The sequence below is a fragment of the Trypanosoma cruzi genome, genomic scaffold (genome assembly GCF_000209065.1).
Source record: "Trypanosoma cruzi strain CL Brener 1047053517155 genomic scaffold, whole genome shotgun sequence".
Lineage (NCBI taxonomy): Eukaryota > Euglenozoa > Kinetoplastea > Trypanosomatida > Trypanosomatidae > Trypanosoma > Trypanosoma cruzi.
The window spans coordinates 62,188-78,326 of NW_001849539.1; the positions used below are offsets into that span (position 1 = coordinate 62,188).

Genomic DNA, 16,139 nt, shown 5'->3' on the forward strand with positions numbered 1-16,139 from the left:
ATGTAAAGCTCCTCACTCTCTTTTTCCAGCTCTTGGTATTATGGCGGCGATGCCTTTATTGCCCTCAATAACATTCCTTCTTGGATGAACTCATTGGGGCTAATTAAAAAGTCCTTCATGTAGACGTTCTCATTGAATTCCTCAACCCCCCTGCCGTCAAAATAATTCCAAAGAAAATCATTCAGCCACATTTTGGTGATGCGTTCCTTTCCCTCCAGCAGCACCCTTTCCAGCCGACTGTAAGGGGTCCACTGCGGTCGCCGCGTGTCCGCCACTCCTCTGCAAGTTGCAGCATCGGAACCATCGCTGGAGCCGCCGCAAGGCGCCCTCACAACACCCGTGCGATGAAGCATCCCACTCGCACCGCCCAATTGCGGCCAGCAGGCACCGATGGCTCCAAAGGACAGCCGCGGCTGTTTCCTCCCGCAGCCCCAATGGCGTTGGGCGGGGTGGTCGCACGGCGAGGTGGTCGGTACGCCATGCAGCCGCAGTGCAACACCTGCCGGCGAAACAGTCAAGGCCCACCGCCTCCGCAGCAGCACGGCGTGCAATCGACCACAACGCCGCCACATTATCGTCCTTTTAATTTATTTTAATTTATTCACGTTGTCTGTCTGTTTGCCCCATCCCTAGCACTAACACTAATTCCATACCTTTACAGAGGGAGAAGTAAAAAGAAAAAGGAAAAGAAAACACAATCCCACCGTCCCGCAGCGGGCCAACACTCTCCTCCACCCACCGCCATTGCCGCACAGGACACCGCAGTCACATCGGAGAGTCAACGCCACAATGCGCACCACACCATCGTGCACGGAATGATGGGCGGGACGCGGCCAGGCACCGCCCCGCTCCATTTTCCCACCTCTCAAGTATTGCCTGCCCGCACAAAGTAGCAAACTGAATCAGAGCGCACACAAATCTAACAATCCCCCTCACTCGCTAAACCAAATTATTCGCATGGAGTGGCATTTAAGCACACACCAGCAGTAGCAGGCTGCATGGAATTTCCCTGCCAGCCCTGCAAAGAGACACAATAACTCTGCGGAGCAAAAGTGAGAGCCCCTCGGTGTTGCCCGCAGTTCACATGAAAGGACAAACCCCACGCACGCATAGTTCCGGATTCCTCGCTGTTTGAGTGCACACCAACAGAACAAGTGAAAAAAAATACGTGCGCGCAAGATGACACTTAAAGACGTAAAAGCGACAGCCTGTTTTGTTCGATAGTGTTGGCGAGCAATCCCACACAATCCAATCAAAGTGACACGCCGGACAGAATGGCGTCAGCTAATAATAAATAAAAATAATTGCGCCAATGCAAAAAGCAGCAGGAATTTTGTTTTGCTCCCGAATTCGGGGGGGCGACGGTGGCATGAGAGTGTGTATGTGTGCAAGGCCCTTCGTGCGACGGCGATCCCCAATCCCGCCGTGCCCTGACACAAAAGGGCAACAGAAAAAAGAGGAGCACACTCTCCAGAAAGGAGTGACGGTTGGGCAGTCAACCACCGTTCCGTCTCACGTGACATCCACATATGTGCACTCCATCTCAAATATGTAGCTCCCTGGACGCCGCATGCATGAAGTGTGGTTTCGTCACTCGCAACGTGTTTTTCCTCCTGCAAACAACCAAAAAAATAATAATAATAATGGCCATGGCGCGGCTCCACTCAGGGGAAGCAATCGGGGCAGACACGAGTGGGGCCAGGGATCATACCAAAAATATATTTAAAAAAGGGGCAATAACTCCTCCAAGCCACAGAATCGTGCAGTGTCCATCCCTCTTCCTCTAAATTGAAGACCTCCTCAACAGAACAAATGCAACAGACACATGTGCAGCACAATATCTTTTGCTATCCCGCGTTAAATCTTACTTCCCATGCGTGCCACGGCGGCGGTGCCGGCGTTACACCTGGGATGACTCCAAAATATCGGGCGCCATGCTGTGGAGAGTAGATGCCTGAAGAACGTGACCGCGTCAGCGTATAACACAAAATGACATCAACAAAAAAAAAACTATCCGCGGCCCAAACTACCCGTGTGTGGCCGTCCTAAGGCAAACACTGAGACACGTGTGGAGCAACTTCAAAGGAAAAAGTGGAGGAAGCCACCAGAGTAATACAGAAGAACACACCAGTATGTACTTACAAAAAGAAATACATCATTCCGCATAATTCTTCGTTCCTTCTCTTGTTGTTCTTTCTACACTACATCAGAATTATAAAAGGTGGCAGGCATGCCCTCACGCACAGTCATCGTGGAACAGGAGAGAGAGTCACTGCAGTCACGCACACAAAAATAGAAACGAACCAACAATCAATGACGCTGTCGGGGCGGAGTACGATGGGTGGCCGCGCAGCCGCACAGCCGTGGCACCCCACGCCCTCCCTCATTTCAGCCAGCAACGCACACTCACAACCTCCAGGAGGTGACGCGTCACAGAAGGGTTTCATCGACTGTTTTCCCTAACGCTTTCCTGAATGCATCCTATGGCCCGCACACCAGCACCATCGTCGAGCACGTCCTCACTACAGAGTACAGATATGAAAGAGAGAGAGCACCAGCCCCCATACTCGGTGCTGCAGCGGCGGCCGCAAAACAAATACGCACACACACACACGTTACGCATCCGCCCCGGGCTGGCGTGATAGTTCGATAATCCGCTGTCGTCAATAATCGATAAAATACAATAAAATAAAAGCAACAAACCAATCACCCAATCAATCAATAAATAATGGAAAGAGAAAAGATCCCTGCCAGACGCATCCACGTTATGCCGCATCTGCGAGGGCTTCGTGTCTTCCCGCCGCGTAACGGTACTGTTGGGGTCGAAGCCTTTCCACCCCAAAAATGAGAAACTGCGATAAATCTTTCGTCCAGCAAACCATCCTCACATGTCCAGAGCGGCATAATTAATGCTGCAGCTCGCACTCGATGCACGGTCAAAAAGACTCAGGGCGTCTGAGCGGGTGTCACCGGCCATACGCCGCGGCGGTGCGGGTGGTCGGTACGACGACGCAGCGGTGGTGCCTGAGGCACACGACAATGACGTCATGTCGTGAGGCTTCTGCGTGTCCTCGTCGCTCCCCTCGCCATCGCGCAGCAGCGCCTCCAGCCCTCCACGCCGCGGCTCGCGCAGCTCCTGCCAGTGGCGGTCCTCCAAGTACCACACAACGACGCCGTACACAGTGACCGCAACCAGCACAATGGTCAGCAGCAGCACGATAGCCACGTACGCCCTCGCACCGCCGTCGCTCGGCGCAAGGTGGTTGGCCGCGCTGACCAGGCACAGCGCCGCAAGGAGCACAAAGCTCGCCGCGTGCGTCACCGTCAGGAAGGCCGAGCGCATCATGTTCGTGAAGGCAACCACGCCCGCACCCGCAAGCAGCACAGCCGCCATGCAGAAGTACTGGACGTGGCAGCCTCCCACGGACGGTTGCACAGCAGCAATCAGGCCCACCACACACAGCACTGACAGCTGGAACACGCACCAGTACACGTGGCTGCCCCTCATGTTCGTCAGCATGCCGCCGTACATCCGCTGCTGCGCCGCAGGGTGCCAATACCCGACGGGGTACAGCAGGCGCTCATGAAGCGGCTTCCTCGAAAACTGCCAGTACTTCGTGAAGCTCCCGCCCGTGTGGCGAGCAATAAAGTAGCACACGCCAGCAGGGAACGCCACACCGTACAGCACGCCAACGACACCAATCACGCGGTGCCGCACGCGGGCGTCGGGCATCGCCAGTGCGAGCACGGAGCCAAGGAAAATGCCGAGGTGCATCGCGTGCGCCACAACGTACGTCAGGCTCGGGAAGCGCATCGCCGCCCACGCACTCGCCGCGTCCACGCCGCGCCACCGCTGAAAGGCGGCCGTCACACCGCAGTGCACGCACCCGAACACAGCGGCAAGCAGCGCGTTGCCCACCACCATCCACAGCGGGTCAAGGGCAGCAAACAGCGACAGGAAGTACGGCAGCGCAACGGTGCTCGCACGCTCCTGCGCCGAGGCACATGACATCCTCGCAAACACGCCAAGTGCCTGCATCTCCAGGATAGAGCCCAGCCCGCCAGTCACCACCATGGCAACAGCCGCCGCACCCGCAACGACGCCGGTGATCGCCGAGAGGGCGCTGGCAGCAGCGGGCAGCGTGTTCGACCTGATCGTGAAGGACCCAAGCAGCACACCCCTGCAGCCGCCAGACACCGCCACAGCGTCGCAGCGAATAACTATCGTCTCGTCGGCAACAATGAAGTAACCGCGGTGCACAGGCACAGCCAGCTCCAGAACGGTGGACGGATTCGTCGCATTGCGCATCCACGTCGTGTTGCTCAGCATCGCTCCCCACGGACCGCCGAAGCCGCTCGGCTGCACCGTCGACACCGGAACGAAGCTCAGGTGCGTGCCGAGCTGCGGGTCGCTTGCCCACCGAAACGGCGGCGGCAGCACCACCATCAGCCATGTCGGGACGGCGCTCCCACCGCCGCGGATGTCGCTCTGCGTCAGGCTCCCACCAGCTGCCGTCGTCGTCACAGCAAGCGTCGGACACGCCACGTCGCTCCACCACAGCGTGCTGCTCACCGACGCCGTCGGGATCCACGTGGGCGACAGCGCCACCGTCTCCGTCATCTGCAGGGTCTCCGTCGACCCGTAATGCGTCCTGCTCAGGCTCGGCGTCCACGTTGGCGTCCACGGTGGCGTCAGGCTGCGCGTCTCCGTCAGCGTCGCCGTGTGGCTCAGCAGCGGCGGGGCAGACGTGCGGTTGCACCCGTCCACGTGCGGCAGGTACACCGGCAGGCAGTCGCGCCCGTACCCGCCCTCAGCACAGCGGCAGTCGCACGACCCCGACATCGCCCTCGTCGCAGCTGCAAAGCAGCTCACGTCGGCGTCGCACACGCCACACGCCACGGGGCGAAATTTCCCGATGATGCCGGCAGACCTGTAGTCGAACGGCTGCAGCGCCTGCCCGTTAAGCGTCAGGCACCCCACAACGAACCTTTGGCCGGCGCCCCCAAGCACAACGGTGCCGTCCATCACGAAGGACCCACTGCCGGCGTTCCCGTGGAGCGTCAGCGTGCTCTGCACAAATTCCGCACTGCGCGGGTACGACGGCACTGACAGGAGCCTGCCGCTGATGCTGTTGCCGCGCACCGACATCCACGACCCGGACGCAAACGACGCCGACCCCCGAAGCTCCAGCAGCGCTCCATCGGTCAGCGCACCGGCGTTGTCGTTCACTACGACGGCGGACGCGTTGGCCTCCACTCCGCTGTCAAACACCAATCCATGCGCGGCGTACACCTGGCTCCCCGACACGCGCAGCACAGCGCCCCCCGACGCAACCACGCGCGCACTCGCGTACAACGCAAAGTCGCCACCAAACACAGCCGCATCCACCGCGACACCGCCACCGACAAGCTCCAGCACAGCGCCGTCCACCACCACCGTCCGCCCACCAGTCATCACGGTCACGAGGGCCACGCCAGACACAACCAGCACGGACCGCACGAGCCGCAGGCCCGACAGCACCAGCACCGGTGCGTACGGCGAGGACCGCGAGCCGGGAAAATACACAAGCGGCGTCGGCCTCGCGGCAACCAGCAGGGAGTCCGTCACCGTCAGCACGGACCCCGCGGGAAACGTGCCGGTCAGCACAAGCGCACCGTTCAGCGCCTCCACATCGCACACCGACAGCTCCACCGGCCCGCCCTCGTCGCTTCCCGCCGACACCGCACCGTGCAACGATCCACCGCCCATCACGTACAGCACGGCACCGTTCAGCAGCGACACGTTCTGCACAACGATCCGCACGCCGTCCCGCGCCATCCACGGCACGTAGAGCACAGGACTCACGCCGTCCAGCACAACGTGGCGCAGCGTCACCTCGCTCGCGCCGGCAGGCACAACGAACACCGACTGCACCGTCACGCCCTCGCGGACGAACACACTCGACGCAGTGCCCACGGCAGGCGGAAGTGCGGGAGCACCCACAGGCACGCACGCCTCGCCGTACCCGCCGCTGCCGCACGCACACACGCACACACCGTCCTTCATGCTGGCCGACGCCGTCCCGGGCGCGTAGCAGTACGTGTCCCTGTCGCAGGCGTCGCACCCAACAACGTCGATGCTCCCAGCGTCGCCAAAACCAGCTGCAGCGTACTCCTCCGCCGTCGACAGGACACGCCCACTAGCGTCGTTGCACGCCACCCTCAAATGCGCCCCAGCCGCAAGCGACAGGCTCAGCGATAGCATCCGCGGCAGCAGCGCTCGGTTGCGCACAAAGCTCAGCGTGCTCCCAGAAGCGGTCACGGCGCCAGCGGCGTAGAGCATCTCCCTCGAGACGCCGTCGTGCACGTTGCCCTTCGCCAGCAGCATCGACCCGTCGGCAAGGCTCACCGTCGAATAGAACGCCACCGCGTAATCCTCCGTCGATACAAAGTCGCTCCGCACAAGCGCCACTGCGGAGGCCGACACGCTCACAGCCCCACGCACAGACACCGCGTGCTTGCACAGCAGGAAGTCGCTGTCAAAAAACGCCACCACGGAGCCGCCACTGGCCGCAACGCCGCCCTCCACCGCCACGCACAGCCCCAGCGCCGTCTGCACCGACAGCCCGTCCACGTACAGCGCACCGCGCGACGACAGCGCCACGCCGCCAACAAACAACACGCCAACAGCGTCGCGGAACACAGCCGCCACCTGCGTGCGCGCTATGGTCAGCACACTCCCCATCAGATTCACGCTGTGCACCACGAGGCACGCGGAGGCGTCGCCAAGGTCGTAGGCGCCGCGGTACACAACACGCGCCTCTGCGATCAGCACCGAGTCCACCACAGTGACGCGCGAGCCCGGCGGAAATCGGTTCGCCACCACCACGCCGCCGCCGGAGCGCGACTCAAGCCCGCTGATCAACACATCGGCGCGCTCTCCAGCAGGCGAGTCGGACAGCCACCCGACAACGTACAGGCTCGCACCGCCCACAAACGTGCAGTTCGCCAGCGTCACGTTGCGCACGCTCCCTGACATCAACGCCACTTCCACCACGACGTCCGCCGAAAAGGTCACACCAACGTAGCAAACCACCGAAGTCCCGAAACTGACGTTCACCTTCAGACCCACACGCACGTCGCGCACGCAAAGGTCGGCGCCGTCGGTGCTCGGCGGCTCGGGGACAGCAACGGGCAGGCACGCATCGCCATGGCCGCCCTCCGCGCACGTGCAGGCGCAGCCATCACTCGAGGCCGTCGTCGTGTACGCAGGGAAGCACGACGTCGCAAGAGTGCATGGGTCGCTGCAGGTCAGAATGGTGGCATTGTACATGGACGGGATGCTGTAATTCGCTTCCCCCTCACCGCCGTTCACAGTGTTGCACGCGGCCACAATCGCTCCGTTTTTAAGATCGGTTGACCCTGAGAATATCCACAGCGCTTTGGTCACTCCATTGTTGGACATGAATTGGTTGCCGGACACCGACAACGTGGAGTCGCGGAGATTCACCGTGGGGTTAAAAAAAGCAAAGACATTCGATGGGGGCACGCGGCAGAGGTTGTCGCTCAACTGCAGCCAAGAGTTGTAGTAAATGTAGGAGGAAAAAGTTGAATAAAACACAGCCAAGCTTCCCTGCATGTCGTTGCCCTGAAACACAACCGCGGACTGGGACTCCACACGTGAGGCCCCAAAAAATAAAATGAAGTACCTCACCGGCCTCGTCACAACGTTGCCTCGGATCACCACGGCAGAGTTGTTCAGTACACTCAGCGACAAAAAATGTCTAGACCCTCCAAGATTTATCAGCGTACTGTTACCGCCTTCCATATTAAACGTGTTGGCCATCACCGCAAACACGGAGTGCCACGACACCCTCAGCGAAGACTCAACGACGTGAATGGCGCTTGACAATGCCGTCACGCTCTGAAACACATTGCCACTGAGCACCACCGCGGAGTCATTGCTGATCGCCAGTCCATTCATCGCAATACACGACGTCCTCCCAACGTCCAATCCCGGCCAATGAATCAGCCTCGTGACCGCAAAGCGGTTCCCGCTGATCGTGATGTTCGTGCGCGGTGGAAACACACCCACCGGGCTGAGCAGCGCGTCACGAAACGTGTTGCCGGTGACGACAATGTTCAGCGGCCCCACAGCGGCGTACGCGTTGCCCAACAGCAACAGCACGGCGCCGTCCCTCCACGTGCATCCATCGAACATGACATTCACCACTTCGCCCGTCATCGCCCCAATCAGCACCGTCAGGCTCATGCCGCGCCCGCTGAACGTCACGTTGCGGTAGCACAGCCACGACAGCCCGCCGCCCACAGTCTGCGCCAACTCGGGGTGCACCATGTCGCTGATGCACTCACCAACCGGCGGTGGCAGCGGCGTGGACGGCACTGGCGACGGCGGTGTCGGTGGCGGCGGGCCAACAGGCACAGGCGCCGGGACGCACACATCGCCGTGCCCTCCAGCAGCGCACTGGCACTTGCAGTCAATGACAGCCGTCGTCAGCGGAGCAAAGCAGTCGCCGTCCTTCGTGCACTCCCCGCACGCAGTAACCGTCGTCAAGTTATTGATGCCATGGAGCTCCAGTTCAGCCGCCGTCGTCACCTTCCGTCCCGCGACCGTCAGGCACCCAGCAACGAACCGGTAGCCGGCGTCAGACTGCGATAGCAGAGGCCTCGACAACCCCGTCCAGCCCATCTTGCAGCCCGTCAGCGTCACCACACTGCTGCCGTCAATGCTCACAAAAGCGGAGCTACTGTCGTAGAGCATCGCACCCACTCCCACGTTGTTGTCGCGCCAATCAAGCCAGCTTGACCGCTGGACGGTCCACAAGTTAGATGCATAAATGGCGTTGGAAACAGGACCGCTGTTCCCCACAACGCGCAACACGCCGTGATCTGACACGCTGAATTTTTGCTTCTGATACAAGAAGCTTGTCCCGGAGTCCATTGTGTTGTTGAGCAGCGCAAAAACAGAGTGATCACTGACACCGAGAATGTGCACGCAGAGCAGGTGTGTGTACCCACCGAAGCTGCAATACCGCGCGTACAGCGAGCTGCCACCCTCCAGCGTCAGCGTCCCGGTCGAGTACAAACCAAACAAGCCGTGCCTCGATGCATTCGCCTTGACGTTGCTGACCAACAGCGAGGACTCGCTCAACACAACGTTCTGCAGCATCACAACGCTCCACATGTTGTTCACAGATCCCGGCAACTGGACCTCAGAGAACTGCACCGCGTCTACGTCCGTGACGGCAATGTCGCAGTGCTGCGGGAGGGCAAATGCAAACAAAACAACGGAGGACCGCATTACAGTCTGGCTCACGCGGATCAGGACGCCGGATGACTCGGACGCCTCAGCACCCCCAACAAACTGCAGCACAGCCCCGTAAAGAAATGTGCACCCAGTAATCGTGATGTTGATGGGGAGATGCAGCGGCATCCGATTGAGGGAGAACGTCAGCACAGCGCCCACGCCTCTGAATGTCACACCCACGTAGCAGTGGTGCGTCTTCCACATTTTCAGCGTGAGGTTCGTCAGCGTCTGATTCACCACGCAGCTCGTGTCGCCGTCGACGGCTCTCTCCGGCAAGGGCGGCACAACCGCGTCGGGCACCTCGAAGGGAAGACACGACGCGCCATGCCATCCGTCCTTGCAGCTGCACGAGCACGAGCCGCGGTCCACCGACTCCGTCCCGGGCATGTAGCACGCCGCGTCTTCGTTGCACGTGCCACATCTAAACACAACTACGTCCTCCGGAAGCACATCTTCGTACGACACCTCCTCATCGCCCTGCAGGTTGCACCCAACCACAAACCGCGCGGTTGACGCCACAGTCGTAATTAGTGGAATAATTTTCGCAAAGGCTTTACTCGAGTCCGCCTGAAGGTTGTGTGCAAGCACCACAGTAGTGCCGCTGTCCGACAGCTTAATTTTGTACAAGGAATTAGGCATATCTATTACTGAGGCTGCGCTCACGCTGTTGCCCTCCACACGCCACTGCGCACCACCCTGGAGTGTCAAAGAGCCGTCCCAATGCACCAGCGCGGGATCAAAAAACGGTGCGAGACCAATAAGGATGCAGTCCGCCACTCGCAGCAGCCCCGCGGAGCTCACGGTGGTATCCCCATAAAAATAAATGCCACTGGCTGCGCTCATCGTGTTGTTCTCCACGTCAAAGTAGCCACCATTCTTCACAACAGCAAATTCAAACAAAAAAGCAGATTGCAAATGAACGTCCTCCTCCGCTCCCCTCAGCGTGTTTCCCTTTATAATGATCCCGCCATCATCAACAACAACAAAGGAGAAATAGACTGCGTAAATTTCCCCTTCAATGAGGTTGTCAAGTAACAGTAGCGTCGAGTTCGCACCGAGAGAAAACAGCAGGCATTGAATGGCGCGGCGCGACGTCATCACAAATGTACTACCCGCCACCAGTATCCGGGAGCTCCTGCCAAAATCACCCCTAAGCTCCAAATCACCGGCATCCATCATCGAGGAGACCACACTCACGTGCACGCGTGCACCACTCCCCCTGATCGACAGGCCCATGAGGACGCACTGCAGCAGCGTGATGTTGAGTGTCTGCTCTGGCGCGTCAAAGCTCCACAGGTCCAGCACGACCGCGGCAGTGAAGGTCACGTTGACGAAGCACAGACCACGCACACCGGGATCAGGAACGTCCACGGAGCTGATGCTGCCACCGTGCACGCAGCGGACCTCCGTGTCCTCCGCGTCGGGGAGCGGGAGCGGCCCAAGGCCGTCCGGAACAGCAGCTGGCAGACAAGTGCCACCGTAGCCGCCAGCAGCGCATACACACTCACAGCCGCTGACGCTGCTCGTCCTCGCAGCGAAGCACACAGCCTCCACGGTGCACGCACCACAGTCCAGTGCCGTCACGGGTGCTCCAATATTGAGACCTTCTCGGTAATCCGTCACAGGAGAGCCCATTACCTCGTTGCACATGCCGTAGATGATCGGGCGCGAGTCGGATGGTGGTAACCAGTTGCTTGTCATATGCGTAAAGGACGAGAACGAGCCATACGTGAAGTTGTTCTCAAGTATCGACCACACACTCCGATCGCGGAACGCCACGCCGTTCTCCTTGTCCACGTACACAACGTAGGCGGTGCGAAACTCGTTGTTGCGGTGCACCAGCCAGCTGCCGTCAGTTACGGTCAGCGTTTCTGCAATGAGCATGGCGAAGCCAAGACGGAAATTACTGGACACAACCTGCAGCACGCTGCCGCCATCCACCGCAACATCCTTGAACACACACGCGCCTTCGTACATGTTAATGGTCGGCGCACTCCACGAGCTGTTCTGTATGGAGAACACGGAGCCGCCGCTGACACGCAGGTCCGACGCAAAAGCATACATCACGTGCGTCCGCGACACGACAGCGCAGTTGTCCATGTAGAAGACGCTGGACACGTTCACGCCGAGGCCGCGCTCCACGAGGATCGCAGCGCACGACTCCCCGCCACACACCAGCGTCGACCGCGTCATGACAAACCGCGTCGACAGCAGCCGGACGCCGTCCAGGACAAGCGCGGGGCCGTACCGAAATCCCTCGTGTCCACGGGTCGTCGGCACGTACTGCGACCCGCCAACCGTCGCGCGCAGCGTTGAGTTCGCCAGCAGCACACTCGAGTGCAGCGGCATCGCGCCATGCAGCACGATCGTGCCCTCCAGCGACGTCACATTCGTCATGTTGACGAGGGCGTGCGGCATCAGGTGCGCCGTGCTCTCGCTGAGGCCACCAATCCGCAGCTGCGCGCCGCCCGCAAGCACGCAGTGGCGCAGCGTCACGTTCAGCGCGTCAGCGAACACGTCCATCAAGCGCAGGTCCACCGCCACAATGATCGGCCCGCTGAACACCACCGAGTCGAAGCACGCCGTCGCACGCCCGCCGCCAACCGTCACCGACTCCGTCAGCGTCACGCCACTCACGCAGCCCTGCGCACCGCCACCAGCCCTCGCAGGCGGCACGTCGAACGGCAGGCATGCCTCGCCCACACCGCCGGCACGGCAGCTGCACACGCAGTCGGAGAAAGACGCCGTCAGTCCATCGAAGCACGCCAGCGCAGCCGCACAGCCGTCGCACGGCACCACGCTCACGGAGGGCAGGCCGGCCAAGCGGTAGTCGCCGCTGCTCTGCAGCACCCGGCCGCCGGCACGGTTGCACTGCACCGACACGACGCCGCTCGTGATCGCCAGCCCGGAGACAAGCGTCACGCCGGCGGCAACGCAGCGCGCAATCGACACGGCGCCGCCGCTCAGCGTCACCCCCGACAGCGACGCCACAGATGACGCCTTGCCCACCGCCCACACGTCGTGCAGCTCCAGCCACCCACCGAAACTGACCGTCCCACCGTCGCAGCGCACCAGCGACGACGCAACAGACCCCTCAACGCCCACGAAGCGCAGAACCGAATCAATCACCGCGAGGCGCTCGCCAAGCACAAAGCCACCGCTGCTCACGACCGACACATTCGTCACGGAGAACACCGAGTGGCTCCGCAGACTGAGACGCGACGAGGTCGCCACATGCATCGCGGACGCGGTCGGACCGCCCGACGCCTCCAGCAACACGCCGTCAAGCACCACCGCGCTCGACAGCAGGTCCACGTCGCCGCCAACGTACACCGCCGACCCGCCCGCCTGCAACGACCTCAGCACAGTGTTGCTCACACGCAGCTGCGTCTGCAACAGCGACGTCGCGTGCAGCACAAGCGGCGACGCCACCGCGTCCGTCAGCCCGCTCAGCTGGGAGTAGCGCATCGGCCCCGACGTAACAATCGTCGAGTCACGGACCGTCACGTTCGTGTGTGCCGGCAGGTTGTGCACAAACACAAGCGAGCAGTAGCTGCCGGACAGCCCGCTCACGCTCACCTCCAGGCTCCGGTCACTCGCCGGCTCGCCGCTGTGGCCCCGCACGTAGATCTGCGCACCGCCGTCGCACACGCAGTTCCTCAAGTCGATGCGCAGTGTGCCGGGAAGCATCGCCGCAACTTCGAACACAACAGCCACGCCGTTCGTGACGTACACGCCGTCCATCAGCACCGTGTCGACGGCGTGGCCAACCGTGATGGCTCTGTCCACCGTGCCGCCCCGCAGCCGCAACACCACCGCATGCACCGCGGGCATCCACGCCGCCGCCGCCGCAACCAGCACCAACGCCACAAGCAGCGCCACACGCACAGCCGCAATGGCCCTGCACCGCACACAGTGCCGGCTGCGCGGACACGCACCCACCGCACACCACATCCACCGATCCAATCAGGCACCAACAGGGATTTCGTGTTATTTCGCGCTCGACCCCTCGACCGTAACTCCTACCCAGCAAATCCTTTTCTACAGATGGCAAATCCAGAAACACAATTCCGATAGATCGTTATCCCAATACTACCAATTCTACTGCTGCAAGTAATCCCTAAAACCTTGAAACGATAGTTGTGCTGTCCAATCCAAATTATCTCTAACTGCACGCTCAAAAAAAAAAAAAGGGTCAGCAACAACAGCAATAAACACTGGCACGCAGAGGCATCCGGCCGCAGTCAGTCCGCACCAAAGCACAACCACCGACACAAAAAAGCACAGACGCCATCATACCAGTGAAATCATCGCGCTCCCACCGCCACGCAGCCCCACACAAATACCCGGCAGAGTGGCGGGATTCCAGCAAAAAGACACATGATCATTGGCACCGCTCTTCCAACCAAATGGTTCTACCACAGTGCAGTCCCGATGCCGTGGACGACACAAAAGGGCCTAGACAGACCCGCGTGGCGGTGTTGCGACCGGCAGCCATCGAGCGCGTCCGAGCACGAGGTGGTGACACGGAAGAGGAGTGGAGGATTTGCCGTTCGGCTGCAGTCAAGACGTCGTTCCTCGCTCACGTGGGTCGGCACTGCACAGCGAGTAGCGGCATCATAAGCGCACACGAAGTGCACAAGAAGGAAGAAAGAATAAGCACGGTGGCGGCACCCAGACACGGGGGACAAGGGTCCATGTCGATTGTACGGTCTGTTGGCTCATAGACGTCCGATTTGCAATCACGCCGCTGCCCTGCAGTTCGTCAGTCTGCAGTGGACTGAAAGGACGAAGGGAAGGGAGAGAGAGAATGTGCAGCCCTCATCGATCTCGGTTGGGTGTGACAACGGTGAGGTCATCTCATCAGATCACCTGTAGCAAAGAAGTTCGATGTAATCACTGGGCACGGACATCCAAAAGCCGACGCTAAAAAAACAAAGGTTTTGGCTTCTTTGAGGCGTTTCCCACGCAAAGGTGAGCAGTCACCACCAGGCGCATTCGTACCCCATCAAAAGGCGGTAAACTTCACCGTCTCCATGGCCTGTCCCACGCGACAAACAGCATTGAAGGTCCGACGCGTTCTTTGGGGCCATGTTATTCCGTCCGCAGCACGTGGCGGTGTTGCAACCGGCAGTCATCGAGCGCGTCCGAGCACGAGGTGGTGACACGGAAGAGGAGTGGAGGATTTGCCGTTCGGCTGCAGTCAAGACGTCGTTCCTCGCTCACGCAAATCATCGCCGACGTGTCGCATTACGCAACGAGATATGTGGCGAAAAGGCTCCCTGCGCCACCCACAGCATGAAAGCCAGTGCCGCACACACAACGCCCACTAAAAAATAGCGCAGCAGCGGCCGCTCTCCGGCAAGCAGCACGGCGATAAACATCAAGCAGGCATGCACACATACACATGCATGCCGCAAGGCCCTTGGATTGACTGCGTGATCCAGCAGCGACCGCAAAAAAATCCAAAATCGTACTCGTTAGCAAAGTCACCCACGTCGCGCCGCAACAAAAAGCCATGCGCACAGCACACACACACACACGGCCGCAACGAGAGAGACGGGGCGCATCCAAATAAATGCCGCAGTCCTTCACTTCTCTCCGCCCCGACGGAATAGCATCACGCCTCACAGCGGGTTGTGGTGGGTGGCGTCCCACACTCAAGAGTAAGGCACGGCGCACTCCATCCGCTCAATTCCGAGTGTGCTCAGCAGGCCGGGGCAGGACGCCCAGTCACCCTCGTGCCATCGATGCCTCTAGCAGAAAAGAAAAACTGATGAGGGCATTTCAACGGCACAGCCAGCAGAAGGACAGTCAACGGGAAACGAAGACACCCATTGGAAGTAGGCACGGCACAGAAGAACACGAGCCGCAGTGATTTGCCAAAAGAAAAAAAGGTGAGAAACAAAAGGGTGAGAGCCTGGCGGGATTTCACAAACGTAAAAAAAAAATTGGTGAATATTATTGGGCAGAACTTTTATTACGTGTGCCATGCAGCACAAGACGACCGTGTGTTTGTGTATGCATATTCCCTGCACCAGAAGAAAAAAAAAATGGAGCAAAAAAAAGGATCGCACTCCTCCACCAGCCCACACAAAATCCCTTATATTCCATGCGGCATCCGGCCTGCCCCTCCACTCCTCGTTTTGTGCAGTCCGTGGGACGCACAGCAGTGAGGCCGGCACCGCGTGTGGCCAAAAAAAGGGAAACAAAAGTCGGAAACACGTCACTCATAACGGATTGTAGCAAACGGCCATTGAAAATAAGAAAAAACACAGGGGTGCTGATTATTCCAATACAGCACCAGCCGCAAAAAGAAAAATAAAACAAAAAAAGCAACAACAATAAAAAAATAAAAAGAAAAAAAAAATGGGCCCTTAACAAAATTCAGTGAGTATTGCTGGGAAGCTGCACATTTGTTGCTCCACGGGAAGTCGCAATTCCACCCTCCCTCACACCTCAGCAGAGAGCCCGCAGTGCCCCACAGCCCCGGAAGCAGCAGCAATAATAGCACACGAGAGACTCACACCCATGCACGTTGCTCTCAGCAAATAGAGCCATGGACACCAACTCGGTGATATTCTCCAAATCAAAAAAGTCATTGCCCAAGGGCGGCGCTGCGCTGGACTCCGATGGGATCTTGGACTCCGCAGGCGCTGTGCTCGGATGAGTCGGTGCGGTGCCAACGCCGTCCAGCACACTATCGTTGCGTTGAACAGTTGCTGAGTCTGTGCGGGGGTCAGGGATTTCTGTGGCGCCATCCGCGGGCGTCGTGTCGGTGCTGCTGAGTGAATCGGGGCCGCTGTTCGTGCCCACGGCAGTGTGAGCATGC

General features: G+C 59.7%; 2 protein-coding genes, 1 non-coding gene and 1 pseudogene across 3 annotated transcripts, besides 7 other annotated features; all 4 read right to left on the bottom strand.

The window, feature by feature from the left end:
• On the bottom strand, positions 1-353 carry Tc00.1047053511677.5 (annotated as a pseudogene; the record flags this gene model as incomplete).
• Positions 1-13,991: a sequence feature (areas not merged during assembly with more than two copies in the genome that could not be assigned to a particular haplotype).
• Positions 581-602: a sequence feature (AT_rich).
• Positions 1,286-1,306: a sequence feature (AT_rich).
• On the bottom strand, positions 2,885-13,261 carry Tc00.1047053511677.10 (dispersed gene family protein 1 (DGF-1), putative; the record flags this gene model as incomplete). Its single annotated transcript, XM_803395.1, has 1 exon — positions 2,885-13,261. The coding sequence occupies one exon, from the start codon at positions 13,259-13,261 to the stop codon at positions 2,885-2,887; it is 10,377 nt and encodes a 3,458-aa protein (XP_808488.1).
• Positions 8,357-8,410: a microsatellite.
• Positions 13,992-14,370: a sequence feature (haploid, Esmeraldo-like haplotype).
• Positions 14,253-14,316, bottom strand: Tc00.1047053511677.30. Its single transcript, XR_008255764.1, has one exon. It is a non-coding gene; the product is annotated as an H/ACA snoRNA, TC8C3H1 (small nucleolar RNA).
• Positions 14,371-16,139: a sequence feature (heterozygous, Esmeraldo-like haplotype).
• Positions 15,619-15,677: a sequence feature (A-rich).
• On the bottom strand, positions 15,760-16,137 carry Tc00.1047053511677.20 (trans-sialidase, putative; the record flags this gene model as incomplete). Its single annotated transcript, XM_803396.1, has 1 exon — positions 15,760-16,137. The coding sequence occupies one exon, from the start codon at positions 16,135-16,137 to the stop codon at positions 15,760-15,762; it is 378 nt and encodes a 125-aa protein (XP_808489.1).